Below are 27,943 nucleotides of genomic sequence, written 5' to 3' on the forward strand. Positions count from 1 at the left end.
AAAAACAAAAAGAAAGGGAAGCAAGAATGGGCATAGGATATGCAAAAAAATAACTGTTTTCAGTAATCATAATTGTGGTGATAATCAGTATTGTAATCTGATATTGTGTGTATAATGCAGCATAAAACAAGTAATTAAGTGATGTCTTAATTCAGTCAGACTAAGCATCCTTGATAACCAGGATTCTCGGTGAAAACCCTGTAGGGCTGAATTTTAATTGGAAATGTCAGGATGAACTTATATGGTATCTAATCTTTAAATATAAATATTTCAATGAGTATACCTAGCACCCATATTGTAGTCTTGAAATACTATTTTCCGTTAAAGAAAACCAGGGCTGTATTAGATTCCTAGGGCAGCTGTAACAAATTACCACAAACTCTGTGGCTTAAAAGGGTAGAAATTTAGGGGCACATGGGTGGCTCAGTCGTTAGACGTCTGCCTTCGGCTCAGGTCATGGTCCCAGGGTCCTGGGATCGAGCCCCACATCAGGCTCCCTGCTAGGTGGGAAGCCGGCTTCTCCCTCTCCCACTCCCCCTGCTTGTGTTCCCTCTCTCACTGTATCACAAATAAATAAATAAAATCTTTAAAGAAAGAAAAACAAAACAAAAAAAGGGTAGACATTTATTCTTTCATAGTTCTAGAAGCTAGAAGTCTGAATCAAAGTGTCAGCAGGACCATGCTTCCTGTGAAAGCTCTAGGGGAGAATTACTCCTTGTCTCTTCCAAACTTCTGGTATCTTCAGATCTTCCTTGGTTTCTGACAGCATAACTACAATCTCTACCTCTGTCTTCACATGGACTTCTCTATGTGTCTGTCTTATCCTCATATCTCTTACAGGGAAACTTATGACCAGACTGAAGGTCCAGCTCAATCCAGAATGATCTCATCTTGTGTCCTTTAATTTAACTGCATCTACAAAGATCATTTTTCCAAGTAAGGTCACATTCATAGATTCTAGAAGGACTTATCTTTTGAGGAGCCACTACTCACCCCACTACAGTTTGCCCACTAAAATTTATGTCCATCCAGTATACAAAATACATTCACTCCATGCCAACATTCCCAAAAGTCTCAACCAATTATAGCATCAACTCTAAAATCTCATCTAGGGCGCCTGGGTGGCTCGGTTGGTTAAGCGACTGCCTTCGGCTCAGGTCATGATCCTGGAGTCCCGGGATCGAGTCCCGCATCGGGCTCCCTGCTCGGCAGGGAGTCTGCTTCTCCCTCTGACCCTCCCCCCTCTCATGTGCTCTCTCTCATTCTCTCTCTCTCAAATAAATAAATAAAATCTTAAAAAAAATAAAAAATAAAAATAAAAATAAATAAAAATAAAAATAAAATCTCATCTAAATATCATCAGACCAAAAGTCCCAAATCTCATCAAAATTAGGTATGAATGAGACGCTAGGTATGAGCCATCCTAGGACAAAATTCCTCTCCATCTGTAGTCCTGTGAAACTAGAAAACAAATCATCTGCTTCCAAAACACAATGGTAGGACAGGCACAAGATAGACATTCCCACTGCAAAAGAGAGATATTGGAAGGAATAAAGCGGTCACCAGTCCCAACCAAATTCCAAATCCAGGAGGAGAAATTCCTTTAGGTTTCAAGACCTGAAAATAATCCTCTACGGCCTGATGCTAAGCCTCTGAGCCTGTGATGGGACCTTGACAGTCTCTGTGCCACTGGGGCTCTCCCTTGGAGACATTCTTCCTTTTTCTCGAAAGGTAACACACATTTACAGCCAAGTAGCTCTATCAGCCAGTTTCCTGCCTATAAGATCTCGAAGTCCCAACAGCCTTCCCTCATTTTGTCTCTCTCTGTCCCCTTCGATCCAAGCTGTCAGTGTTTCTGCTAATGCTACATTTTCAAAACCCTTGTGGGCTACCTATGTATGTCATGGAGGTCTATTAGACAAGAGAGGGTTCTCCACAGATCTTCCCTGGATCACCCCATCTCTGTTCCTGGCTTCTGCCGAGTTGGCTGAGTAAATCCACAAGTCACAAGCCTAATTTTTCTAAGCAAAAGGTTGCCCAGCTACATCCTTGATCCTCTCTCTAGAGCATATTTTTCCAACAATGAACTTCCTAATTTTGATCCTTTGTGATCTGGATAGTGTGAGAAACTCCCAAATTATCAAGAGCTTGAATCTTTTTCGCTTAACAGCTCCTTCCTTCCATTTACTTCCTTCCTTTACATTTTAAGCAGTAAGGAGAAACCAATTTGCTCCTTTAACATTTTACATGCCTTCTTCTGGATCTCTGTCTTTACATGATCTTCTTCTGGGCCTGCACATCTAAAATCTCTCCTTTCTCTTATAAAGATTGGATTTAAGGTCCACCCTAAATCCAAGATGATCTGGAGATCTTAAACTTAATTGCATGTGCAAAGGCCCTATTTCCAAATAAAGTCACATTCAGAGGTACCAACAATTAGAACTTGAATATATCTTTTGAAGGCTACAATTGATCCCTGTGCAAGGGCTTTTTGGGGAAATGACTTTATAAATCTAGAGCAGTAAATTCACATGATGAGCCAGTACCATCTTGTCACACCAAAAAGAAAGAAGCTGTTAAAGCCTACTAAGGTCATGCCATAAGAACTTAGGAGCCAATTTGAAGAGGCTCCCACTGACCAAAGATGAAGCAATTTGAGTATCAGTGAAGATATGAACTACAATGAATTGAAAATGATCAAATATCTTTAAATTTGTGAGTTCAAAGTAATGTTTTTAATTGAATTGGTCCTTGTGAAGATAATAGGGAACCAGCTTGCTCTCTTGAAACCTAGGTAAATAAAATGAAAGAATCAATTATCTTGCTTTCCCTATTTGAACTATATCACTGGGTAACCAAACAGTAGAGGAGTATCTCCTTACGAAAATATTCCAGTTAACATAAGGAAACAAAATGACAAAATTTTACTATCACTATTTTGCAAACACCATGAATTAATGGATCTAGGCACTGAACATCAATGGTTGGTAACATCAAGAAAGAACAAAACCCAGATATTAGGTGTCTCCAGATGAAAGAACACCTTACCACCTATAGTCTCGCCAAAAGGATCAAAAGGAATCTGATCAAGCTTCTGGATCCCACTGTCAATGTGCAGAAAATACAGATGACAGAGTAACATATGGAACTATATCATGGTTCTACAAAGAGCAGAAAACAGACTATGAGAAAATATGTTAGTTCTTTCACAGATAAATTGTAAGCAATGAAAAGAATGGAGGAAAATCTGTACATTTAAAAAAGGACTTAAAAGATCAAGTTTTTTAAAAATGGGCAGACTAAAGCTACCTTGTCAAGGGATGCATACTTGGATAACAAAACCATCAAAAAACTCAAGGGGGTGACTTCTGCAAGCAAAAGTCAGGGTATTGATTACTTTGAGAGGAAGGTTAAAGATTGTGATTGGTATGAGGAGCATGAGGTGGGTACTGGCGTAACTGGCAAAGTCCACTGTGTTGTGGTTTGTTTGTTCCCGTATTTTTATTTTACAATTAAGAGGGTTTTTTTTTTGTTTTTTTTTTAAGTGTCCAATGAGTTTAACATTCCTGGCAAAAGAAGTTTCAATAGAGCTGTAGAACAAAAGTTAGACTGCAGTGAGATAAGGAATGAAAGGAAAGTTAGAAATGGGAATAATAAATGTAGGCTTCTATCACTAGAAGTGTAGCTGAGAATGGAAGGAGAGAGAGCTGTAGGCTTAAGATGACATAGGGCAAAGACAGAGAGGTTTCCTTTTTTTCTTTTTGCTCATTTGGTTTAAAATGAATGAGACTTGAATAGGTTTATGTGCCAAAGGGAGAGAAAAGGTAGAAAGCGGAACATTAGAGATGCATTTGAGAGAAGGGTAATTGACAGAGTAAAATCCATGAGGAGACTAAAGGGAATATGATACAAAAAATAGGTAGCAGATTGACCCTAAGTAGGAGGCTGAAAGTGGTCATTTCTACTGAGACAGTGGAAAGGAAATGAAAAATTTGTGGTGAACTTAGAGATGGAGGGCTAACAGCAGAAAGTTGAGGAAGTTCCCACTTCTGTTCTCTATTTTCTCTGTGAAACAGGAAAGGGATTATCTGCTGATATAGGTGGGAGGTGGAGAGCATAAGGTATTCAGTGAATGTTTAAAATATCCAAAGTGGTGTTGGAAGTTCCATAGGGACTGAAAGCTGAATTCATAGCGATACTAATCCATGCCATTTTGTCATTTTCTTCAGAAACTTGAGTGTAGGATTAAAGAGGGTATAGTTAAATTGATGAACTCTTTGTTGTTCATTTGTATTTTCAGATCAGCCTAATGAGGCAGGGGAACTGACATCATTGGCAAGGAGCTGGTTAAGGTGATAGGGAAAGACAGAAAGGAGGAGAGTATTGAAAAAATGGGGCCAGGGGAGGAAATAACTCAGGCTTAAAACACTGAGTGAATAGGGATATGGGATGAAAAACAGATTTAGGAGAAAAGATAATGAGTTCATTTTTAATATTTCAAGTTTCTATGTCCAGTTCTAAATGTGAACCCAGATGCCCAGAAGGAGATCTGGCCTGAAACTGCAGATTTGAGAAGCATCACCTTAAAGAAAATATATAGAGTAAAAATAGAATATTAAAAAAAAAAAAAAAACTGAAGAAAGAATCCTGAAAAACACTCTGGCTTAAAGATCAGGTAGAGAAATAGCAGGTATCAAAAGTCTCTGGGATGGACAGGCCAGAGAGGTAAGGAAAAAATCCAGGTGAAAGATGTCCCCAAAGTCCAGAAAAAAGAGTTTGGGGGTGGGGGGTGGTCAAAATGTCAATGCTGCTGAGATGTGCAAAAGATGCCTTATTCATCTTTGTTTTCTTAGTGTCTAGGAAAACATGTGGCACATAGTTGAAACTCAGTAAGTGTAAATGTCCATGTTGTGTCCATCTCAATACCTGCAAGTCTCACTCCAACACTGTTAGAGCTGTAAAAAATGCAAAAAGGGTATACAGGAAGGAAGGAAGGGAAGGGAAAGAAAAGGAAAAAGAAAAGAAAAAAGAAAAAAATATCTCACTCACCCAATGCTCCATGCCAGTCCCATGTCTCTCCATCACAGTTCACTGAAAATTATCCTATAAAACAAGGCATAATCCAAGTTCTCCCAAGCTGCATATGCCTGTAAAATACAGACTGACTCATTGAAACAGTACAAATTCAAAGTTTCCTTGCTCTTGGGCCCATGTGAGATGCAGGGCTTACAGCTCCTTGAGAACACCCACCCCCCCTCCCCCTGCAAGTATCTCTAAAACCTTAGATGTGTCTCACAGGTGCTTAGGATGGGGTGCTGCCATTTTCCCACTATCTCTTGCTGGGTGGTTCAGTTCTCTATCCTGTCACTTCAAGGCCACTGAGGTCTCCTGCTACATGCAGCTGTTGACCCCCCACCCATCCCCAGGTGCCAGAGACCTCACCAGGTGTTATTCCTCTATCAGGCCACTTAGGTCTTCTGTCAAGCACCATGGCTGAACATCCAGAGCCCCCAAAGTTCCAAAATTCCATGGCTCTCTGTGGGGAATTATGCTTCTCCCTTCTGTGTTCTCATCTGTTAAATGTGCCCCCAAAGCAATGTTGCTCCTGCTTACATTGTCTTACAGACCTGAGTGGAAGAGATCTCTCAATTTTTTACTCATAGACCTCAATTTTTTTTTCCTCTAGGATTCAGACATGGATTGTTGTGACGTCTAGCTTTTCATATCTGTCCATTCATTTTATATCTGCGTTTTTTTAAGTGCTTGATGTCAAAGAGTGCTTAATTTAAAAATCAAACCACATGAATGAATCAGAGAGAACTGAAATGGGTTATAAATTATTGAAATCATACAGAAGTCGTTTTGCAACAGGTTTCATGGGCATTGTTGACGGTCAAAGCAGCTGCCATTCTTAGTTCTTCATTCTAGTGTCCCATCATTACCATAACTCAGCTACTTTCTCAATCTCTGATCATCTCTGAGCACCTTTCTAATTCTGTTTCAAATAACAGACTGCAGACTTTCTTCCCACATGTCCAGGTCAAATTCCCAAGAAAGAAACTGATTGGACAAGCTAATTACCATTGCTATTGTATGGACATTTGTGTCAGGACACCTTTGCATCAGCAGTGACCACAAGTTAGTGTCATGTGGTACCAGCAAGAATACATGCACAAGGAGCTTCCCAGAAGGGGTCAGTGGGAGTGACAGGCATTTTCAGACATGAACTTCCTCCATTAGGAAATAAGAATTCCTGCACGTAGTAACCTTCAGTAAAGATAAGGTACTAGGCACACAGTTAGCTCTCAAATATTAGTTTTAGTTCCACGGCTTAAAGAATTCCTTCGCATGACATTAAGTCCATTTAGGATATTTTTATCTTTCCAGTTTTATCTAATACATCTTCACTAGAATTCTAGTAATGGCTAACATTTTTGGGGTGATAACAATATGCCTGACACTTTTCTATTATTAAATGGATTCACTCATTTCATCTTCACAACGTAAAGTACTGCCATTACCCCTATTTTATCAATAAGAAAACTGAGACACAAAGATGTTAAGTTCTTGCACAAGGGCACATAGCTAATAAATGGCTGAACAAGAATTCAAACCCAGGTATCATGGCTTCAAACCTCAGAACTTATCACTAAGCCATACTGTTTCTCAAACATCAGCTAATATTACTACCATAATAATATATAAATAACAGGAATAATGAGTGATTACTATATGCCAAAGAATGGGCTAAGGATACTACATATAGGGGTGCAAAACTGTTTCGTCCTGTCGCCGTTATTAAAAAACATTTGCATCATAGTGCACAGCCAGAAACAAAGAAATCTGTAACTTTTCCTCTAAGCATTGTATTAGCTGCACCTCAAGTCTGGCTATGTTCCATCTTTATCATTCAGTTCAGTAGATTTTCTCATTTCCATTGTGATTTCTTCATCAACCCATGAAATACTTAGAAGTGTTTTGTTCAGTTCCAGACATTTGGGAGTTTTTAGTTTTCTTGTTTATTTCTACTTTAATTCTATTGTGATCAGAGAACATGCCCTGAATGGTTTCAGTGTTTTGAATGTCGCTGGGGGTTTCTTTATGGCTTAGTGCATACTCAATTTTGGTAAATGTTCCAAGTGCATCAGCTTTCCTCTATTTTCAGCTACTTCAAAGGACTGACTTTAGCTTAAAAAACCTCGAGAGTCCCTTCTAACACTACGTGTGAGATTCTAAGCATAAGTAACTGGTGAAGAGTTAGCTCTCGTTCTTAATTTTCTTCCAGTGAACTCTCTTCTTTTCCCCTTGAAGAAAACACCACCTGTATTCGCCTGCACAGTTCTGTGCTCTTCTCACCGACGAGGAGAAACTGGCACCTCGGTTCCGCCGCCCGGAGCGGCCGGAACGCCCGGCCCCGAGCAGCCCGCCCGAGCGCGCGAACGCTCCCGGGTCGCGCCAGAGCAACCCCAGCCCCAGCCCTTCCTGCCCCAGAGAAGGCCGAGGGGCGGGGCCCGCCGCGGCGTGCTGACGTCAGAGAAGGCTGCGACGCCGCCGGGTCCGCCCCGGCGCTGACGGCGGTGGCCGGCCGGTGTGATCGCGGAGCGGGGCCTGGGCAGCGGCGGGACCGTAGGGCCTCGCGCTGTGTTCGCGGGCTCCGGGGCGGGGGCGGCAGCGGCAAAGCCCCCTCCCCGGGGAGGCGGGGCCTGGGCGAGCTCCCCAGAGGGGGAGCGGCGGCGGCAGGGAAGGATGCATCAGAAACTACTGAAGAGCGCGCATTATATAGAGCTGGGCAGCTACCAGTACTGGCCGGTCCTGGTGCCCCGCGGCATCCGCCTCTACACCTACGAGCAGATCCCTGTGTCCCTCAAGGACAACCCGTACATCACCGACGGCTACCGGGCCTACCTCCCCTCCAGGCTGTGTATCAAAAGGTACGGTCTTGCCGCCTCCGCGGGGCGCGCCTCAGGGGGCGCGCCGGCAGCCTCTCCTCCCCACCTACACCCTTTTTGTCTAGGGTCTGTCTGTGCTGCTTTCCCCGAGCCCATCATTTCCTAAATGCCCCATCCTTCTTATTCCTTTTTGCCATTTCTCCCCTCTCGTTATCTTTCTTCCTCCCCCCGCCTGGGTGCTTGATCCACGGAATAATAATGACAGTTAACAATGATTTTAATTACCACCATAGCAATTTCTCCTATGGTGCTCTGCAGTTTACAGAGAGCTTCTACATCCTTTATCGCATTTGGTGCTTACTGGAATCGACTCCACTAACAATGGCCAAGTGATACGTGCCCCAGTGTATACCTAACCTTTATTTATTTTTAGATCAGCCCTATGGAAGTGCAGATGGTTTGGGCCTGATAAATGCCCAACATGATATAATAGGAAATTGTATTAATATAATAGAAAACAGGTTCACATTGCCATATGCATGCATAGGTATATCAGAGAAATCCCTGATTCATTCATTCAGCAGATACTATGGAGCCCCTCCTAGGTGCCAGGCACTATACCAGGTCATGTAGAGAACAGCAGATATGGCCCTTGTTCTCATGAAACTACTAAGGTTTGGTCTGAAAGACACACATTAAAGAGGTAATTACTCTATTGCATAATAACCATTGTGAAAAATGCTGTGTAGGAAAAGAACTGTAGCGAAGAGAGACTCTAACGGGCACCACCCTCTACTAGAGCACCCTAGAAGCATTTCTAAGAACGGAATTTCTTTATCATCTAAACCTTTAAAACCATGAGTCTCTTGAAAGCCTGGGTTTTAAAAAATAAAACCAAAAACTCTGTGTTCTGGTTCTTAGGCTAGCTTTGTGTTAAAACTCACTGTATGTACTTAAATAAAGAACCCCACTTCAAGAGAATTAAGGTACAGATATTGGTTAGTTCTAGGATGCTATAGTGACAAACTCTAGTGCTGGAATGTTGAGTTGCTCAGGAAGCAATCACACATCTGATTCTTGGTCTTCTTTTCAGCATGGTCTTTCCCCAGTTCTTTCTGCCCTGCCTGGAAAGTGTTTTGGACTCACAGTCACAAGGTGACATTCTGCCCATCCCTACTCAGTGGATGGCCCACAGGCCTTCACAATTTGACTCCTAAGTACTATTTGCCTCCCCAGTGTCTCCTTTGCATAGGTTATTATACAAGAAATCAGAGCTGGGCCTTGCTATGGAAGTGAAGTTCCACAAAGACAGAGCAGGTAGTGAATTACCTTAATACCCTAAGTATTTTATTACCCACATAGTACTAGTCCTCTGGATTCTGATGTTAGTGTCCAAATCTCATGGATTGAGAAGTGAAATACATGTAGTGCTTTGATCTTGGGCTGTTGAGTCAAAAAGACTCGAGTATCCAGATCTGCCACTTAACCATTTAATGAATCTTATTTTATCCTTTTGTAAAAACAAGGATAATCACAATTCCTACTTGAAAAAATATTAAGGATTAAATCAGATTATGTGTATAAAATGCTACACAGGGCATGACGCCTAACAGGCACTCAATTAATGGTGACTTGTTATCATCCTGATTATTGATTTTGAAGCTGAACCGAGAAGTGTTAACTTCTCACAGAGTAAGAGTAGATTCTCTGCAGGGAATATTCTTCCAAGTGCTCTTCCCACCAGCTTGGTCATTTCCAAGTTCACCTTTTGCCCTCTCTTCTTTTAGCTGTCAAGAGTGACCAGGACAGATTTTGGATATAAGGAGAGGTTTTGTATGTTACAGCTGTTCTGCCAACACTCCTGTTAGTTGGAAGGAGCATGCCAAGGTTGTGCCTCTCAGTTCAGCTAATCAGGTTATACTGGGTTTCACAAAGTGAAAAGTTCTGAGGCAATAGGCAAAGCAGAGTATTGATCATCAAACTAGTCCTATATGTTCCTTCACATTCCTGCATCCTCACTCCCCCCCCCCCCAATATGAGTAGTCTTTATACTTGATGCTTATACAGGGTAAAGCCTGAAATTCATGATAAGAAGATTCACTTTATTCTTGATGATTGTTTGATAATGTGAAACCCTGTTATGTTTATGATGTGTAAAAATGGGAAAATGAGAACCATGGTGATTCCTACAAATTCAGTAAGTTAGCGTTATACATTAATGCTTATTAATAAGGAATCTGAACCAGTGAATGTCAAAGACCTTAATTCAAACAAAAAGATTAGATTTTGCAAGAGAGATGCAGGAGAATTTTAAACAATAAATAATCAGATGAGTTCTATCCACAGCTAGGGAAACATTTCACAAAATGGAGCTAGAAGGGACTTGCAGCAGCAGCATCTAATCCACCTCCCTTGTTTTATAGTTGAAGAAACTGAAGCCAGAGAGGTTAAGTGACTTGCTTATGATCACAGACCTAATTTGTTGCTGAGGGTGAGAGTGGAGGGACAGTGAGCCTCTTGACTCCTGGTTGGTGTGGTACACTCTACACCAACCCGTGCTGTTAAGGCTACTTAAACTCAAACCAGTTAGACATTTAGTGGGCAAATAGTACTGATATTTAAAGTAACCTATTGTTCCTAAAAAGGAGAAACTCATGCGACCTAGGAACTAGTTTGGTTTCACACAATCACAGCAAAGCTGTTCCAGCATGCCTATCTTAAAGGACATTTCCAGTGGAACAGTTTGTATTTATTCTGCTTCTCTCGAGTCTGTTTAGCTTTGCATTTGTATTTAATGTGTACTAAAAAGGTATTTTAAGTTTGTGCCTAACCTTATACTTAGCAGGTTTTTGGATACCTGTTTTTGAACATGAAAGTATGGTAGCTAACATCCAGTTTTAATCTGCACATTGATTTCTGTAGACATTTAGCATTTAATCTGAACAAGGCACTCTGCTTGGGACAGTGATGTCATAAAGATGGATGGTGCCAGCCATCAGGGAGTTGATAGGCTGGAGGATGAGATGGAATTTGTACATAAATAACTCAGATGAGGAAGGAAATGGTAAATATGATAATAGAGGTGAGCACCAAAAAGCTCTAAGATCTCAGGATTGGTGGAGATGTGGAAGAACCTAAAGATCAATTGAACTAAGTGAGATACCGTATTTACAAAGGCAAAGATGGGGTTAAGGGCATAAAGCAGCAAATGTTAGATAATTGCCCCCCACAAACTGTCCCTAACCTTCTAAATGCTGATGGTGAGCAAGCCAATATGAATCTGAGATGCATGTCTGTTTGTTTTCCAGTTTGTTTATTTTATCTAATGAGACAGTAAACATCTGGAGTCATTTGCTGGGTTTTTTTCTCTTCTTTACCCTGGGAATATATGATATGACATCAGTATTACCTTCGGCAAGTGCGTCCAGAGAAGATTTTGTAATTTGTTCTATTTGTCTTTTCTGCTTCCAGGTAAGTCATTTCACAAACATTATTATTGGTAGAGAGAACTTTGGTCAGACAAGCTTGGGCAGGTGATCTTACGTCACAGCCACCACTTGTTTTTATTAAAGAGTCCCAAAATAGCATATGGGTTAGCTTATTCATTTTCATAATATAAGCAGCAAAAATGTTTTTATTATAGTATATTTGGACTTTACTGTTAGAGTATACTTGAAATCCAATAGATTTTAAAGATTGAAAAAAATGCCTTTCCTTTTCTCCTTCCCTTTTTAGAGATTTCTGTTTTAAGATTAATATAAGGATAGGAACCCTATTTTCTGGCTGAGATAGAACACTAGTTACTGGGGCGCCTGGGTGGCTCAGACGGTTAAGCATCTGCCTTCGGCTCAGGTAAATCTCAGGGTCCTGGGATCGAGCCCCACATCGGGGAGCCTGCTTCTCCCACTCCCTCTGCCTGCTACTTCCCCTGCTTGTACTCACTCTGTCAAAAATAAATAAAATCTTAAAAAAAAAAAAAAAAAAACACTAGTTACTAATTAAAACTTTTTTCAGAAGATTTCCCATCTTTTTCCTATTTATATGTCTGTGATTTCGGTATTTGTTTCCATACTGTCTTAATTTTAATGTCTTGTTTTGCTGGTAGTGATCTTTTCTGTTGCTTTAATGTTCGTTTCCTTTGGTCTTTTTACGCTTGCCTGGTTTCAAATACTTTCAGTTTCTCCTTTCTACCTCTTATATTTGTTAGTTCTCTAGCACTTTCAGTTTTCTTCAAGGATCTGTAAAATTCCTTTAAAAGTTATATATAATATTTTAAAAAGAAATAATTCTGAAGAAAAAAACAAATGTGGACTGAAATCCCGCTGACATTTGTAAAATTTAAAAAAAAAATGCTGAGTGTACAGAAAAACATAAAAATTAAAAGCTGTCACCCCCTCCCCCAAATACAGGCCAGCACTCCCTGCAGTTAACCTGTGGCTACCATGTGAAAGGTGCATCTGTACTATACGTCAGCTGCACAGATGTTGTTTTCATGATACATCATTTAATTTTAGACCTTTAGGGCACCTGGGTGGCTTAGTCGTTAAGCATCTGCCTTCGGCTCAGGTCATGATCCCAGGGTCCTGGGATCGAGCCCCACATCAGGCTCCCTGCTCGGCAGGAGGCCTGCTTCTCCCTCTCCCACTCCCCCTGCTTGTGTTCCTTCTCTCGCGTTGTCTGTCTCTGTCAAATAAATAAATAAAATCTTAAAAAAATAATAATAATAATTTTAGACCTTCATCATTCAACTCAAGACTTCGGAGTTAAATGACTAAAAACACATTAGGAACATCTCCCTTCCCCTTTTTTCCTAATTCTAGTTTCTGGAATAATATTTTAAGTTTCGTTGAGGGAAAGAATACTCTTACATTTTTGTTTTTATTATTATTTGAAAATTATTTTTTCTTTAAATATTTTTAAAGTATACTCATTTTGTCCTGATTGCAGCCTAAACATCTCTTAGAATCCATCTCTGGTTTTAAAACAGAAATGAATCAATTTCTTTATAGTTAAATCTTTAGATGTATCTTATAGACTAAACTGGTTTATACTCTGCTGTTAATTATATGGATAGTATATCTACTTTGAAAATCCCACATGTTTTCCTCTACCCACAGGCCTGCCCTTTATTCCTTCACCATCCAGCCACAACTGACGTTAGTTCAAGGAAAGCATATTAATCTTCATATTGGCTTAAGAAAACAATGCATTGCAGAACTGAAAAACTGAAATAATTACAACTGGCAATGAAGAAAAACCCAAAATGTTAGGGTGACTTGCTCAGGATTATTCAGCAGGACAGTAAAATCTTGTTCTCCTGGCTGCTAGTGCAGTGATCTTTGTTACACACTAAAAGTTGCTAAAGGCAGCAAGATGCTAACAACAGCTAAAGACAGCAGATTTTTCCTACTGAAAACTGCCATCTCTGTTATTTTTATTTTTATGAAATTAAATTATAACTTGTTGACTCAATTTTGTCAAATTCTTAGAGCCAGCAGGCAGCATGATAAACCACAAATTAAGATTGATTTACATTTAGGGGCTCCTGGGTGGCTCAGTCGGTTAAGCATCTGACTCTTGATCCCTTCTCAGGTCATGATCTCATGGTCTTGGGACCGAGCCCCACCTTAGGCATCCGTGCTGGGTGTGGAGCCTGCTTAGGATTCTCTCTTTCCTTTTCCCTCTCTCTCTCTCTCCCCTTCTCCCTCTTGCCCCCCCCAAAAAAAGAAAAAAAATGATTGATTCACATTTAATTTTTAAAAGACATAACATTTTTTTTCTCTTTCCCTTCTACCTTTTTTTTTTAATATTTTTATTTATTTATTTGAGAGAGAGAGAGAGAGAGAGCACAAGCAGGGGGAGCAGCAGAGGGAGAGGAAGAGAGAGATGCAGGCCTCCCCGGGAGCCGGATGCGGGGCTCGTTCGCAGGACCCTGGGATCATGACCTGAGCCAAAGGCAGACGCTTAATCCACTAAGCCACCCAGGTGCCCCTCCCTTCTACCATTTTATACGCTCAGTACTTTCCCACCAACCAGATTAATAGAGTACATTCTGAAAAGTAGAATGTAATTTTAGGGGCTTTGAACTTTCCCAGAGGTCTTTCTGTCTTAGGGAAGAGTAGAATCCAGGAATGCCTTTCCCTAGATTCAGTTCATTTGCATTAAGTTCACTTACTCATCCAGGCACTAAGCTAGGCATCGTGAGTTCAGTGCTGAACAAAATCAGCCCATCATAAATATCTAGTCACCTAGGTAGGAGGGCAGAAGGGAGAGTGAGGCAGGGGTTTAAGCAGATAAAAGTAGTTTGTGTAAAGGCCCAGAAGCAAGAGACAGTTCAACACTTTCTGGACTTGTAGGAGTTGGCCTTTGTGGTTGGCTCGTGGGAGAATGGAGAAAGATGAGGCTGGCGGGAGGCAGGAGCTAGATCCTGAAGTATTTGGTTATCATGCCAAGGAGATTAGATATAGGATGTCACACTCTAATTATCTGTCTGCCTTGATGGAGTGAGAGAATCCAACAAAAGGAAACTTTCCAGAAAACTGAAACCAAACTCAATTTGCCAGATAATTTTTCAGTCCGTTTTTTTTTAAGGAATTCTAATAATAACACATTTCTTTTAAAACAGATTTCTTTTAAAACTTAGAACAGATACCAAGTATAGGTTTACTTTTTAAGAACTCAGTGTTCTCTGTTAACACTATATATTTTAATTGCTTTTGAAGAGTATAATTTTTCTCTTTATTTTCCTTTTCACAATGAAATTAGCCTTATTGTTTCTTGCTATAAAATATACTCACATAGGAATTCAAACAAACAAAAAAGTGTATGGAAGAAAGTAAAAGCCATTTGAAATTCCACTTTCCAGAGGTAAGCACATTTGACATTTGTGTATGCACAGGTGCCTCCCACCTACTTGCCTACCTACTTCTGAGATATGATCATCTCTGCTTGCTGTTTTGGTCACTCAACATTGTCACAATGAGATCTTTCCTTGTCAGTGAGAATACACACCTTGGTGTCCTCAGGATTTACTGTGTTTAATCTCAAGGATAATTTGAGAAAACAAATAACCAAGCTTCTGAGAGTTATATTTAATTGGGTCAGTGAACTCTGACTTGTGGCTTACTAGCCAAAGCCACAGACGATGAAGATTTTAGACTCTGGATGAAGAAATGACATTGTGGCTAGGTACATTGTTTTGAATATCGATACTGAAGCTGTGGAGCCTGATTAGGTTTAATGACCAGACTATAGACTGGCTAGCTGACCCATTTTTCTGCCTGAGCAGTTGCTTACAAAATATTTATCAGTTTGACCTACTTCATATCATTTATCTGTGCCAGTTACTGCAACCCCCGCCATCAGTGGCTTACTAGAGGCTCTTGTCATTGCTTTCCAGGGCTACTCCTGTAACCTCCCATCTTAGCCTTTCCGTAAGGCTGTGCTTAAAATCTTCAGTAGTATCACACCTCGCCCATTAATATTGACATTAAAACTCTCTGAGGTGTAGGACTTGTCATAATTGTATTGTGAAGAGGGCCACATGACATTCCTTAATGGTTCTCTGTTTCTCAATACACTGCTTTTCCTGTGGACCCTCCAGTAAACATGTGGCCACCTTTATTTATATTCTTGATGAATGCCAGCTCAGGTGGCAGCCCTTCTGTGAAGCTCTTCTCCCCACCACTTCACCCACCAAACAAATGCACACATACACCCACAAACCAAGGCCCCTTCCTCCTCTGTTTTCTCACTGTGACTTCTTACATCACCACTTGTTTGTCCACTTGTTTCAGGAAAATCTTTCAGACAGTAGAGGTCTCATCCTTGTATCCCCGGGGCATGACACACAGCAGGTATTTAATGGCTGGAGGGAGTTCAGCCATGAAAACCTTATCAGTCTTCAGAGGAGCTGCTTGAATCAGATTAGCTTTGCTCTCAATTTGGCAACATATAAAAGTCAGCATACATCACAATTATTTTTTCTCGGACACAACAAAACTGTGTTTAACTCACAACCCAAAAGTAAACTCTACAGTGAAATCTCATACAGACATAGAAAGTCTTAAGTGTAAAAAGCAGAATTGTAGAACAGAATGTATTATGTGATTCCATTTGATTAAAAAGAATGTATCGTGTGTTTGTGTACGTGTGGACTTGTATGTCATAGGTGTTTGATACATTCATTGAAGATACCGAGGACACATAACAAATGTTATCAGGAGCTACTACTGGGGAATAGCTTAAGTGGAGGAGCTTATGTTTTTACATCATACAATTCTATGTTCTTTGATTAATTTTTTAAGGACTACTTCTAGTGGGTACTTTTTTAAAAGGAAACTCATTCGTGAATCCAAATAAGCCTCAATTAATATTTTAAAAACATTTACATTGTATAATTTTCCCACTGCTGTGCTACTCATTTAAAATTTTATATTATAAAGTACCTACCATTTCAAATTTCTTTATTACTGTTATCCCCATTTTACCCATAAGGAACCTGAGACGTAGAGAAATGACATGGCTTGCCTTATGGCACAAAGCCAGAATCCAGGTTCAGGTCTGTTTGGCCAAAAAGCCTGGGCTTGACCTAACCACTTCCCTGAACATCACACAAGTTGCTTTAATTTCTTTTTGTTTCACTTTGCTGAGATTTGTTTTATTTTCCATAGGTCTGTATGCTTTGCTCTGTGGGCTATCATCTTTTTTCCTGCCATCGATCAGAAAAAACCTGTCGAAGATGGATGGCATTAGATTATGCAGGAATTTCTATTGGAATACTGGGATGCTATGTCTCCGGGGTATTTTATGCATTTTATTGTAATAACGTAAGTAAGTTAAAACATTTTACATTCTATCTTTCACGTAGGTCTTGGGTTTTCTTGCCATGGTTCCTTTGAACTTCTGAATAAACACATAATTAACTTGTAGAAGAAAGAAGAGTCTTGTGTAAACTCATTTTTCAAAAGGGCCCTTTGATTTCTAGTATCTATTACCAGATCCATACTCATTTTACTAATTTTCCATTGAAATATATGAAGACATTTTCTTAAAACGGATGTAAACACTACGTTATTAATGTTTCCACCAAATCCATATAGCTACATGACTCCTCAGATGCACATTATATGTCTTTTATGTTTATAGAGCTGAAGTTAAAGTTAGCACTTGATGAAATTATGAAGCTTGCTGCTGCTTTCCATTTCTCCTGGTCCTTTACTCGCCTTTCAGTGAAAAAAACAAAGGGTTTGTCTGTGAGCATGTTGACCCAATTCTTCATAAGAAATGCATTTTCCCTTCTTTAGTCTTATATTTGGAGGTAAGCACAGAGACAGACCAGCTGGGTGGTGAGTGACTTTAACAAGTATGTATCTGTTCTGAGTTCGAGATCAGCTCTACTTTTGACGCTGATGTCACAGAAGTCAGTTGTTGCCTTGTGCAAAGCAGTGTTTAAAACGCTGCTATCGGATTATATTGGCCTGCCGGACTATGGAATACAGTCCTCTAGCTCATCACCTCATGTCCCAGCCAAGGAGGCAAACTGAATCTTCCACTGGGCTCAACACATCTCAAGCCCTCCCGTTCAGGAAGTCCCTCTTCAGCTCTACTCTCTCTTCCGCCTGCTCTCCTACCTTACTCTTCTCTTTCGTCCTTTAGTTCCCTCCCTTTCAGAGCCAGGACGGCTGCGCAGGGGCAGTATACGTACTAGGTACTTGTAGTCCTGCTCACAGAGGAATAGAGCCTGTCCTCTCCGCAAGCCCTCCACGTGTAGCAGGTGCTCCAAGCCATATTCCCCAGCCTTCACGTACTGGGAAGATTGGCTGTAGCGCAGGACTCCTCTGACTTCGGGAATTCTTAAGTAGGACCTTAAGAATGTGTCTCTGCACAATAACAGAGATAACTGCCAGTAAAGCTAAAGGGTAAAACTAGCAAAGAGAAAAATCATAAATTTGGCTTGAAGTAGGAGAATTATTGATTGTAGCCACTTACATATGAGCCATTTGCTTTTTAGGCCTAATTACTTTGGAACATAAGCATTTAATTAAATATATGTGCAGTTAACCTTGTAAGTTGATTTGATTTTAGTAATAAAATGTTCATATCTGCTCAGCTTTCATTTACTCATTTTGCATGAAACCATTTATATCTTTTAGAAAATTTGGAATAAGCTGATAACTAGGAGCTTGTGAGGGCAGTCATGTCATAATTTGAATTGTTTTACTATCTTATTCTTTCTCTGGAAGCTAACCTGTTTTCTATTTACCTTTGCCCAAACATACCTGATAATTCAAGAGAGCAGTGGGACACTTCTTGTAAATCTCTTTTCAGAAAAGCTAGGTTTCCAAGAAAAAAGAAAGCCACTGGAGCTAATGATCACTTAAAGGAAAAATGGTTTTCTTTCCTCTGGTACCTAATCATTTCCAAATATTCAATTGCTGTAGTGGCTCTTTATCTTTTAAGAACACAGGCTGCTTTGAGAATGAGATTGAGAACTCTGGACCTTCCATCCAGGGGAATATACATTTGGGCACAGATTAACCAAACAATTTGACATGTGATTTCAGGAAGCTAATAGCCCCACAGAAGTCCTTGGAGCTCAGCTTAAGAACTCTGCTCTATGTCATGCTAACTTTTGAGCTTCAGCTGCTTGTTTAGATACCTAAATACTCTGTAAGCCCTTCAAACTTAATCTGTTTTAAAATGCACATTTCATGCTTTCCCATTCTCTCTCCCCCACCCACACAAACACCACACCTGGATTATCTTTGCTCATTTGCCCCATTAGTAGAAGCCATTTGCGTGGCTTTTCATAATGGAAACATTCTGGCCATCCTCTGCTGCCTTCTCACACATCCAGTCAACCATTAAGATTTGAGTTAATTTTTAAAAAGTCTCCTGAATCTGCTGCTCACATCTCTGTCTTCCTTGTTCAACCAGAGTCCAAGCCTCCATTCTCTCTTTGAATCAGTTATTCTAATACCTTCTAGCTGGCTTCCTGTCACCGCTTTCCTTTTCATACTGATGTCAGAGTTATCTAATAAATCATTTGAAACACAGGCCTGTCATCTCATTCTTAAAGAACCTGCTATTCCCCCAGTGCCAACAAGTTAAAGTTCCAAGTCCTTAGCCTGACAGTACGCCTGCCTTTCAGCCTCCCTTCTCAAAACCTTCCCACTGTATGTGCTGTTCCTTTTCCTTGAGAATTCCCTCTTCCCACACAATCATATGGATTCCTCAAGAATCATCTGCTTAGATACCATCTCCTCTGTGAAGTATTTATTAGCTATTCCAGGTAGCAGACGCCCCCTCCTCTGTGACTCTACAACGTTCTGTTCACAGCTCAGTTACAGGACTTACCAGTGGATTATAATCATTTGTTCATGTCTGCCCCCCCATAGTCTATGAGCTCACCCACTGGCAGAGTCCGTGTCATAGTCCGCTTTGTGTCTACAGGACTTAAATTGTCCCTGGCATATAACAGGTACTCAGAAAATGCGTTTGTATGAACAAATGTGGTTTCTACCAGCTCACTGTCATCCTAAGAACCTAACAGGTGTATGGAACATGCAGTGTTTTAAGGAAGGAAGTTAACCATGTTCAGAAGTGAAAAAATGTAAATAAGCTTGGAATGTATAATGGAAAAGCCAGAATTGCTCTTTTCCTTCCCTTATTGTTAGTAACAATGAAAATTTGACTTCCTTCACGTCTAGTATTGGCGTCAAGTGTACTTGATCACAGTGCTCGCTATGATCCTGGCAGTGTTCTTCGCACAGATCCATCCCAATTACCTCACGCAGCAGTGGCAGAGGCTCCGCTCCATCATCTTCTGTTCCGTTTCGGGATACGGAGTGATCCCTACCCTTCACTGGGTTTGGCTCAATGGAGGAATCGGTGCTCCTATTGTACAGGTAGGTTGAGTGTAGTCGGTATTTTTCTCATTTTTTTTTGTCCTTTCGATTGTATTCATTTGGGGTAAAGTACTAAATTCAGACCAGGTGGCTGGGTCTCTGTCATTTGAGAAAATATTTATAATTGCATATTAATGCCATAATGTTCACATCTACATAAATAAGCATGCCTTGCAGGAAAAAGAAGTGTAACTACTGTTTTTTTTTCCGAGATGTCTTTCTGCAAAATACGTTAATTCGCCTTCTGCTACCCTGAGTGTGTAAATACCCAAGTCCTTATCAGTGGAGAACTTCCAGGTTTCCAGCTTCGTTAGCTATGGCAAGGATAATGCCAGTGATAACACAAATATGGAACTAGGAGGAATTGATTGATTGATTTTTGTGGAGGAAAAGGAGCCAGGAAGGATTTTTCCTTGGACCTGTTGAATTTGAGGCACCTGTGGGATGTAAAGGTGGAGATGGAGTTGGAATTTAGGTCACAGTTTGAGACTAGTGATAAGATTTGAAAATCATTACTAGCTGGAGCCATGAGAGCATGTCCCACCCACCAAGGACAATATACTGGGAAGTAAAAGAAGAGCTTATAGAGTTAGGTATTATGGGGCAAGTCGGAGTGCATTTAGGAGATAGCTCAGTGAGAATGTCTCAGTGTTCTTGAGAAGGGGATTAGAAATAAGACTTAAGAGCTCAGAGATCCATACAAAAATGCTTTAAGAATATGCTTGAGAGTAAACTTAAGAATTTTTAACATCAGGAAATCTAGCAGAAATAATGTACAGTTGTTGCAATGGGACCTTTGTCTGGAATATGGGGATTTAAGTGCAGGTTTTATTCAAAAGGATCGTATTTTTTTAGAAGACGGGAGAACGAACAGTAGGCTTACACATACTTGCATGAAGTCGGCAACAGCATGATGGAAAGCATTTGGGTATAAAACTTTCTGTGATACAGTTAATTGAGTGGTATTGATTTGGCCACTTTGTCAACTTGAGAACAAGGTGATGCTTTCTTCATAAGATTAAGAAATTGGGAGAAAGTGAGACAGTAGTGATGAGGAACTTCAGTGATCCTGATACCTGAAAACATCATTTCTCTGCCAATTTTAATTCCCTGAATATAAGTTAAAATACAGTGGTGAAATGCAACTCTAGATTTAATTCTTACCAGAAATGAATAACTGGTTATTGACATAGAAGGGACCGAAATTTGAGATGAAGTAAACACATCACTTTTAAGCTTATAATGATAAAAAGAACCAGACCTATTAAGCCAGTAGATTTTTGAGAAATTCAGAAAAATATGGGAGCTTTCCTGTGTCCAGAAATCTTACAATAGAAATATGGTTTAGGAAAATAGTGGTTCTGAAAGATGGAAATCTGATGTGATCACAGATCATTCCGGTGAAGAAGCAGAGGGAGACATCCTGAGAAATTCTCCAATAAGCTATAATTTTTTAAAGATGGGGAAAGAGGGAGAGACTTAACCGAAGATGAAAAGTTCCAGAAGGGCTAATCCTGGGAAGCAGGGTGTGATTGTGTTCTATCTGTGTGGACAGATTTCATTGTTGGGCCAAACTTTTTTTTTTTTTTTTTAAGATTTTATTTATTTATTTATTTATTTGAGAGAGAGAGCACAAGCAGGGGGAGCAGCAGAGGCAGAGCGAGAAGCAGGCTCCCCGCTGAGCAGGGAACCTGACATGGGGCTCAGTCCCAGGACCCTGGGATCATGACTTGAGCCGAAGGCAGACACTTAACCGACTGAACCACCCAGGTGCCCCCCAAACCTCTTGTGTCTTTTCTAGCCACAAGACCATGATCTTCAGTTTTTTTGCTTGTTCAGCTGGTAACTCCATTCCCCATATGCATTCCACCCATGCATCTATGTTATAGTTGGAGTTGGGTGTCCTTAGTACCTTCAACCATGTTAAAGTTCTAGCTTCTTTAGTACCCTCACCTTTAGAGTACTCTGTTCCACTCCTGTGGGCCATTTCATACAGAGAAGAAGAAGGAAAGGGAGAGAATCCCAAGTAGACTCTGCACTGAGCATGGAGCCCGACAGGGGCTCGATCTCACATGACCTGAGCCAAAACCAAGAGTCAGATGCTTAACTGACTGAGCCAGCCAGGCGCCCCTGTTTCCTACAGTATTGAGAGCAAGGTTTCTATAATTGGAGACTATCAACAAAAGCAATTGAGATTTAACAAGGTTAAATTCCACCTATGAATTCTACCTAATTTGTGAATTCAATTCATAATAAATTAGGAATTCAGTCACAGTAGAAAGATCTGTGAAAAAATGTTTTGCTTTTCAGGACTTTGCACCCCGTGTAATTGTGATGTATGTGATTGCTCTTCTTGCTTTCCTATTCTACATTTCCAAAGTTCCAGAACGGTACTTTCCAGGTAAGTATCACTTTTATAGTGATCTCGTGATTTTATTCTAAATATATGGTGGAAGTCTATGCTTCAGAGTATCAAAAGTTAGATTTTTTTCAATATAATTGGTTATAGAATGGCCCTCCTATTGTCAAATGTTATCTAAAAGCTTAACTTTCAAAGGGCTTTCACAAACTTCCTTTCCTCCTCACCATGAGTTGAGTGCAGTAGATGAGGTCACCACCATTTCCCGATTATGAGCTAGTGACAGAGCTGGGAGTCTTCTGACTCCCAACCACTGCTTTTTTTGTGGATACTAATTATCAATTATCATTGACTTCTTTATATACCACTCATCTTAAAAAATTATATATGTAGAGATCCACAAAACAAGAATAAGAAAGACAGAGGGAAGTAAGATAACGAAAAGAAGCCAGGGTTAGGATCACTTCACATATATCCATCATGAGGTTCTAAAATTAAAGGCCACCAATCTGCCTTTCAGCTTCCTGGTACCCAGTGCTAAGGGGAAAGTAGCAGAAGTTAAAAATCTTCACGTCTACAAGATATACGCAGGCTAGTAACCGAATAGAAGGACAGATTTCCCTGATTCTTCAGTCCAGAAAAAAACCACCTTTGATAGAAAAGAACTAAGAGGACACTGGGTAGAATGAATAATGTCCAAAACATGTATTTGCTTGCTTAGGAACTTAGGTCTAGAGTCAGACTGCTTGGGTTCAAATCCACATCACCCACTTACTAGTTGCATGAGCTAAATAATTTACTTGTACTTTTTCAGCTCATTTCCTCATCTGAGGATGGAGATACTTTCTCTCATGGTGTTATTGTGAGGACTGCATGAGAAAATGTACATGAACCATTTAGCAAGGTTCCTCACAAGTAGTAAGCACTCAGTACATGCCAGCAACTATTATTATGATGATGTCCCTTGACCTCAGTCCCATTAAGTGGAAAATGTGGTTTAGTAAGGGACAGAATGATGTAAGTCCAGGTGAGCTTTGGCTTGAGTCAAGAATAACAGAGTACACAGAGCAGTGATTTTTTTGGTTTGAGGAGCTAGAAGTAGGGCAGTGGTTCATATTCAAACTGCAAACTTGCCTTTCCTTTCTGGGCTAAGAATCTCTTCCACAGTGAATTGAAGACAGGATTATGCCACTCATGATGTACGTTGGGAAGAAAAAGGATGAGAAACCCTGATCTAGTGAATGAATAGATCACAGAACCTCAGGCATTCTTCTGTGCACTTGTTTTTCACCAGTGAGTTTTAAATATGAGGGGAGTAGAAAGAAGAACCTGAGTGTAAACATTAGGATTCAAGAGCACAACTAGGACATGTCCCTTCATTGAAGACCACCCATCCTTCAAGGAGGGCCAGAATTTTCCTCAGAAAACGGTTCTGGCAAAATATATTTTTATATCACTTTATTAATAATTATTTTATTACTAATTTCTTCATGACAAGTACATGTGGAAAATTCAACCATGAAATTTTTCTACACTACATAATCGTGGCCATCATGTTTTTATGCCTTAAAATATTCATATCAGAAGTTCCCAGTTGTCTAACATAAGATCCCTATAAAAGGTCAAATGTTACGTAACTTTTTCCCCAGATGAGCTTGACATAAACTGTGCCCCGTGTAGCAGAGCGTGTGGCAGAGTGCACGGGCAGTGGAGACGTGGAGACCGTACAAGATAAGAAGTCTTCTCAGAAAAAAAAATGATAGTCTCAGATGCTCTTGCATGAGTGGCTTAGAAACCTTGTCTTGCCAGTCCCCATTTATGACCTGGCTGTAGAGATAAACGTGCAGTGGTGAGATGGTGGGTGACTACTGTGAGATCAACAAATTGACACCTAAGAACTTACTTTCAGCTCAGTTACATTTTTAAAAATATAGAAACAGCACAATGGTATTTGATGGGATCCAAAGATCCCCAAAAGGTACCCATGGACAGAACTAAGTGGATCTGTGATACTTGTATGACAGTATGATCAGTTTTCTTTATAATCCTCTGTATTTTGTGCTTTTGAAAATGGGTCTGTGGGTTTCACTAGACTGTCAAAGTGTGCTGTGGGACCAAAAAAAGGCTTGGAACCCCTACAGAAAGGATTGTGCAGATTTTAAAACCTACATACTGTACTATTTCTCTTTGTAAGAATAGACAGGGTCAGTGGTTAGAGAATATTTACATTACGTGACCATAGAAGCACCATGAGTAGGGAAAAGAGATTTACATTTAAATTTCTATAGCTCTGTATTTTATTTATTTTGTTCTTTTTCAAGAAGCTTCCCACATGTTAATTATTTAATCTCCTTGGAATTTAAACTTTAAGCACAAAGAGAAATAGTTCTGAGTTGTGTATGAACTAATCCACCTTAGTTAATGAAGCCATACTAATTACATCTTGTGGATTTGTCCATGACACATAGATCCAGATAGATAAGACATAAGACAGGGGAGACAAAAGATCAAATTCCTGAAATTAACCCAATTAGGTTTGTAAGACACACTTGGAATAGTATTTCAAAACTCACCAATGTCCTTAAATTAGACCCAAATATGAATTCATCCTTTTTAAAAAAACAGTTGGGTTTGAATGAATCTCCTGTCAGTCTCCAGGTGCTCTGACACTGCCAGAATCTTTTTGCGCTAAGCCGTATTTCTAAGGCCGGAGATAAAAATACATTCTTACTTTAATATCAAAATATTACAGTCAGTATTCTTTTCTCTCTGCCTTCGCTTCTAGGACAACTGAACTACCTCGGATCAAGCCACCAGATATGGCACGTCCTTGCAGTAGTGATGTTATATTGGTGGCATCAGTCAACAGTGTATGTCATGCAGTACCGACATAGCAAGCCTTGCCCTGACTATGTTTCACATTTGTGAACTCAGGTATGGCCACCTGGTGTATTCAGTCGTTAAGCAATATGTAATGGGGAGTTGTATACCCCACTATTTCTAAGATTCACATATGTTTTTCCTTTTTCCTCCTATTTAATATATCATGAGTAATACTTTATAAAAATGGAAAAATGTACTTGGGGATCTGTAATAATAACTGCTTTACGGCCCTTAAAGCTACTAATTTGCTGCTTGTACAGAAAGTGAAAATTAGTTGACATTTATAAGAAACATCTGAATAACAACGAATGTGAAACCAGTGTAGAAACAGTATTTGTTTTACTTAACACCAGCTTAATTTCCTTAGGAAGGGCTTACCTCCATTATAAAATGGAGTCATCCTGTGTGATTCCTTTAATAGAAGATATTTACAGTAGTGGATCCAGTTGAAGTGCCTCGTCAAGGCTAGGGTTGCAATAGCCTATGCTTAACACAGCCAGGAGAGTGGTTTTGAATCATCACTAGCCTCTAAATACATGGTTTGTGAGAAACTGGCACTTAAGATACGATTTCCTTTAGCTAGAGGCTCTCTTCTCCTTAGGAACATTGGATTTTTTAGTTTGCTAGAACAAAAACTTTAAACCTTTCCTCCTTTGAGAGAGGCATTAAGAGGAAAAGAACTTGCATTGTCATTTCCCATCAGATAAGAATCGCATTAAAAACTGATTATACGATCAGGCAACAAATTCTGTGGTCTAATAACCAAGGCATTCACATTTAAGCTTTTTAATTTCAAAGAATAATACTTAGTTCCGTTTAATAATTGCACTCTTGCCAGTGGATTACAGATTTTTGGTTCCAAAATTCCTGTAGCAAAATAGAGAGTTTCACCTCTCTGAATTTGCAGTCCTAAATTTCTTGATGGATGGGGGTTCCCAGTTAAATGGGTGCTACTTACTTTCAAGGCCACAGAGTCCAGATGGCCCAGGGTTGACCCTGAAATGAACCTTAAGCCTTAGAACAAAGCCATGCAGATGCCCCAATAATGACAGGATTATTCCCCTGTACTCTAGTCTTTCCCTGTTTTATGCATGTGTTAGCATTTTATTGACAACTCAAGAGTATTGATACACACTATCTAGTGTTTGGGCCTGAAACATTACTCTTTACTGTATATACCTAAGAAACAGGTCTCACTGCCCTAGCATACAACGCTCTTCTTGTTCTTTGGTCTTTTCATATGTATAAATTAAATCCCTTTTGAAGCAGTCATTCACAAAAACATGTTCATTGGAATATATAAAATATTATCCAAATTTCTTAATGGGTTGACATGAGCTGCTTTAAATACTGGTGTATGTTCAGAACATTGGAATTCCTAAATATCAGGAGAAGTGTTGATTGATGGTGAAGCTTATTTCCACATTGCCATTTATACATCTCGTATTAGATTTATTTTAATGTGCCTCAGGTCATGCATCTGTAAAATTTTCTGTTTCTTTTCAGTATAGTGTTTTGGGAATATAAATTCCCCATGCTAGCATCTCAGCATGGAGAATCTTCGCAATAGGCTAAGGGTGCTGTGTTGTACCCATGATGATGATGGAACACACTACTTTGAAAATGGCTGCTTTGCCTCATAAGGCCGCAAATTTGATCCCTATTGCTGAGTGATAAAAAGACTTTGCTGTAATGATAATAGGATGTGTTTTCCACAAAACAACCCTTATGGGTTTAACATGGTATTATTGATTTTAAATAGATATTTTGTCATTTTAGCCAAATAAAATACACTGAGAGTAGTTATAATTAATTTAAAAATTAAAAAAGTCTAGTCATTTTAGGCCTGGTACCATTTTTACTATAAAATCTTCTCAAAATAAAAACATCGAATTTTAAGTTCTGTTTTCTCTTAATTTTTAAAAAACATTCCTGGTTTTTTGAGTGTATGAATTATCTAATACTTGCCATCTGAATTAATGGATAAAAAGGGCATACTGTGTTTGATTGTTTTTTTAATTTAAAAGGCATACAGCTCTGACTGTAGGGAGAATTATACCACGTGAACATTTCATCTTTTTATGAAAATGTTCAATATTGTTAAGAAAGCTATCCTCTCTCATTTTCATCTTTACTATGATATATTTTATTATAAAGTAGGGAATGAATGAATGTGGATTGCTGTCACCTATAAACACGTCTGTATGTCGGTGTTTACTGACCACCTACTGTGTGCGTACCGCTACTGGCAAATTGTTTAAGACATTGTTAACATGAAAGAATATTTAAAAATTGCCTACAAATCTGAGCCTTGTAATAATGTATATTTAAGTTATTTTTGTTTTTATAGATTTATTAAAAAATAAGATTAAAAATACACTATTCAGCTACCATACTAAAAAAAGTGGTTTTAATTTTACAGTGTGTAAACTATAAAAGCTCTTTACCTACAGACTTTACACATACATTTTAAAACTATCCATGGCTGTTTTAAATTGTCTATTGTGATTTATAAGGTTGTAGTTAACTCATTTGAGGCAATTATCTTTCTATATAAAGCCATTTTCAAAAGATAGTGCTTGTCTTTTTTGTTATTACACTTGAGTGCAATTCAGTCAGCTGCATGGCAAAATACGTATGATATAAATAAACTGGGTTTACTAAATATATTAAGCACTGTTTGTCGTTCTTTATAATACATAACAGCTTCAAAATCGTATTTTAGAATCAGGAATGAAGATTCAGGGAATCTCTGTCACATCCTTTGGCATCCTACCTGGACAAAGTATCCGATTTGAAGATTGTGATTGACTGGCATAAAGCTGTGCAACTCCATTTGGCAGGTACCTACCTAGAGCTTTCCTTTGCCCTGTATTAAAATGTCAAGGGGCAAAGCCTACACT

The 27,943-nt window shown here is 39.5% G+C and overlaps 1 protein-coding gene across 2 annotated transcripts; it reads left to right on the forward strand.

The window, feature by feature from the left end:
- Positions 1-7,591: 7,591 nt before the first annotated feature.
- On the forward strand, positions 7,592-27,883 carry PAQR3 (progestin and adipoQ receptor family member 3). Of its 2 annotated transcripts, XM_044912922.1 has the most exons (7): positions 7,592-7,931; positions 11,198-11,360; positions 16,562-16,717; positions 19,601-19,798; positions 22,109-22,199; positions 24,943-25,091; positions 27,766-27,883. In XM_044912922.1, exons 1-6 carry the CDS (start codon positions 7,747-7,749, stop codon positions 25,083-25,085), a joined length of 936 nt encoding a protein of 311 aa, XP_044768857.1. In that variant the 5' UTR covers positions 7,592-7,746; the 3' UTR covers positions 25,086-25,091; positions 27,766-27,883. The 2 variants fall into 2 exon arrangements, with proteins under 2 accessions (XP_044768857.1, XP_021558115.1); XM_021702440.2 differs by lacking the exon at positions 27,766-27,883 and having other exon boundaries at positions 24,943-27,703.
- The last annotated feature ends 60 nt before the right edge of the window (positions 27,884-27,943 follow it).

The sequence above is a fragment of the Neomonachus schauinslandi genome, chromosome 2, assembly GCF_002201575.2.
Source record: "Neomonachus schauinslandi chromosome 2, ASM220157v2, whole genome shotgun sequence".
NCBI classification, from domain to species: domain Eukaryota; kingdom Metazoa; phylum Chordata; class Mammalia; order Carnivora; family Phocidae; genus Neomonachus; species Neomonachus schauinslandi.

What these genes read in the sequence shown, in the direction of transcription:
- PAQR3 (XM_044912922.1), top strand. Translation starts at nt 7,747, where the DNA reads ATGCATCAGAAACTACTGAAGAGCGCGCATTATATAGAGCTGGGCAGC. An exon ending in TTTGTCTTTTCTGCTTCCAG is followed by an intron (nt 11,361 to 16,561) that starts GTAAGTCATTTC and finishes TATTTTCCATAG; the next exon opens with GTCTGTATGCTTTGCTCTGT. An exon ending in ATGCATTTTATTGTAATAAC is followed by an intron (nt 16,718 to 19,600) that starts GTAAGTAAGTTA and finishes CTTCACGTCTAG; the next exon opens with TATTGGCGTCAAGTGTACTT.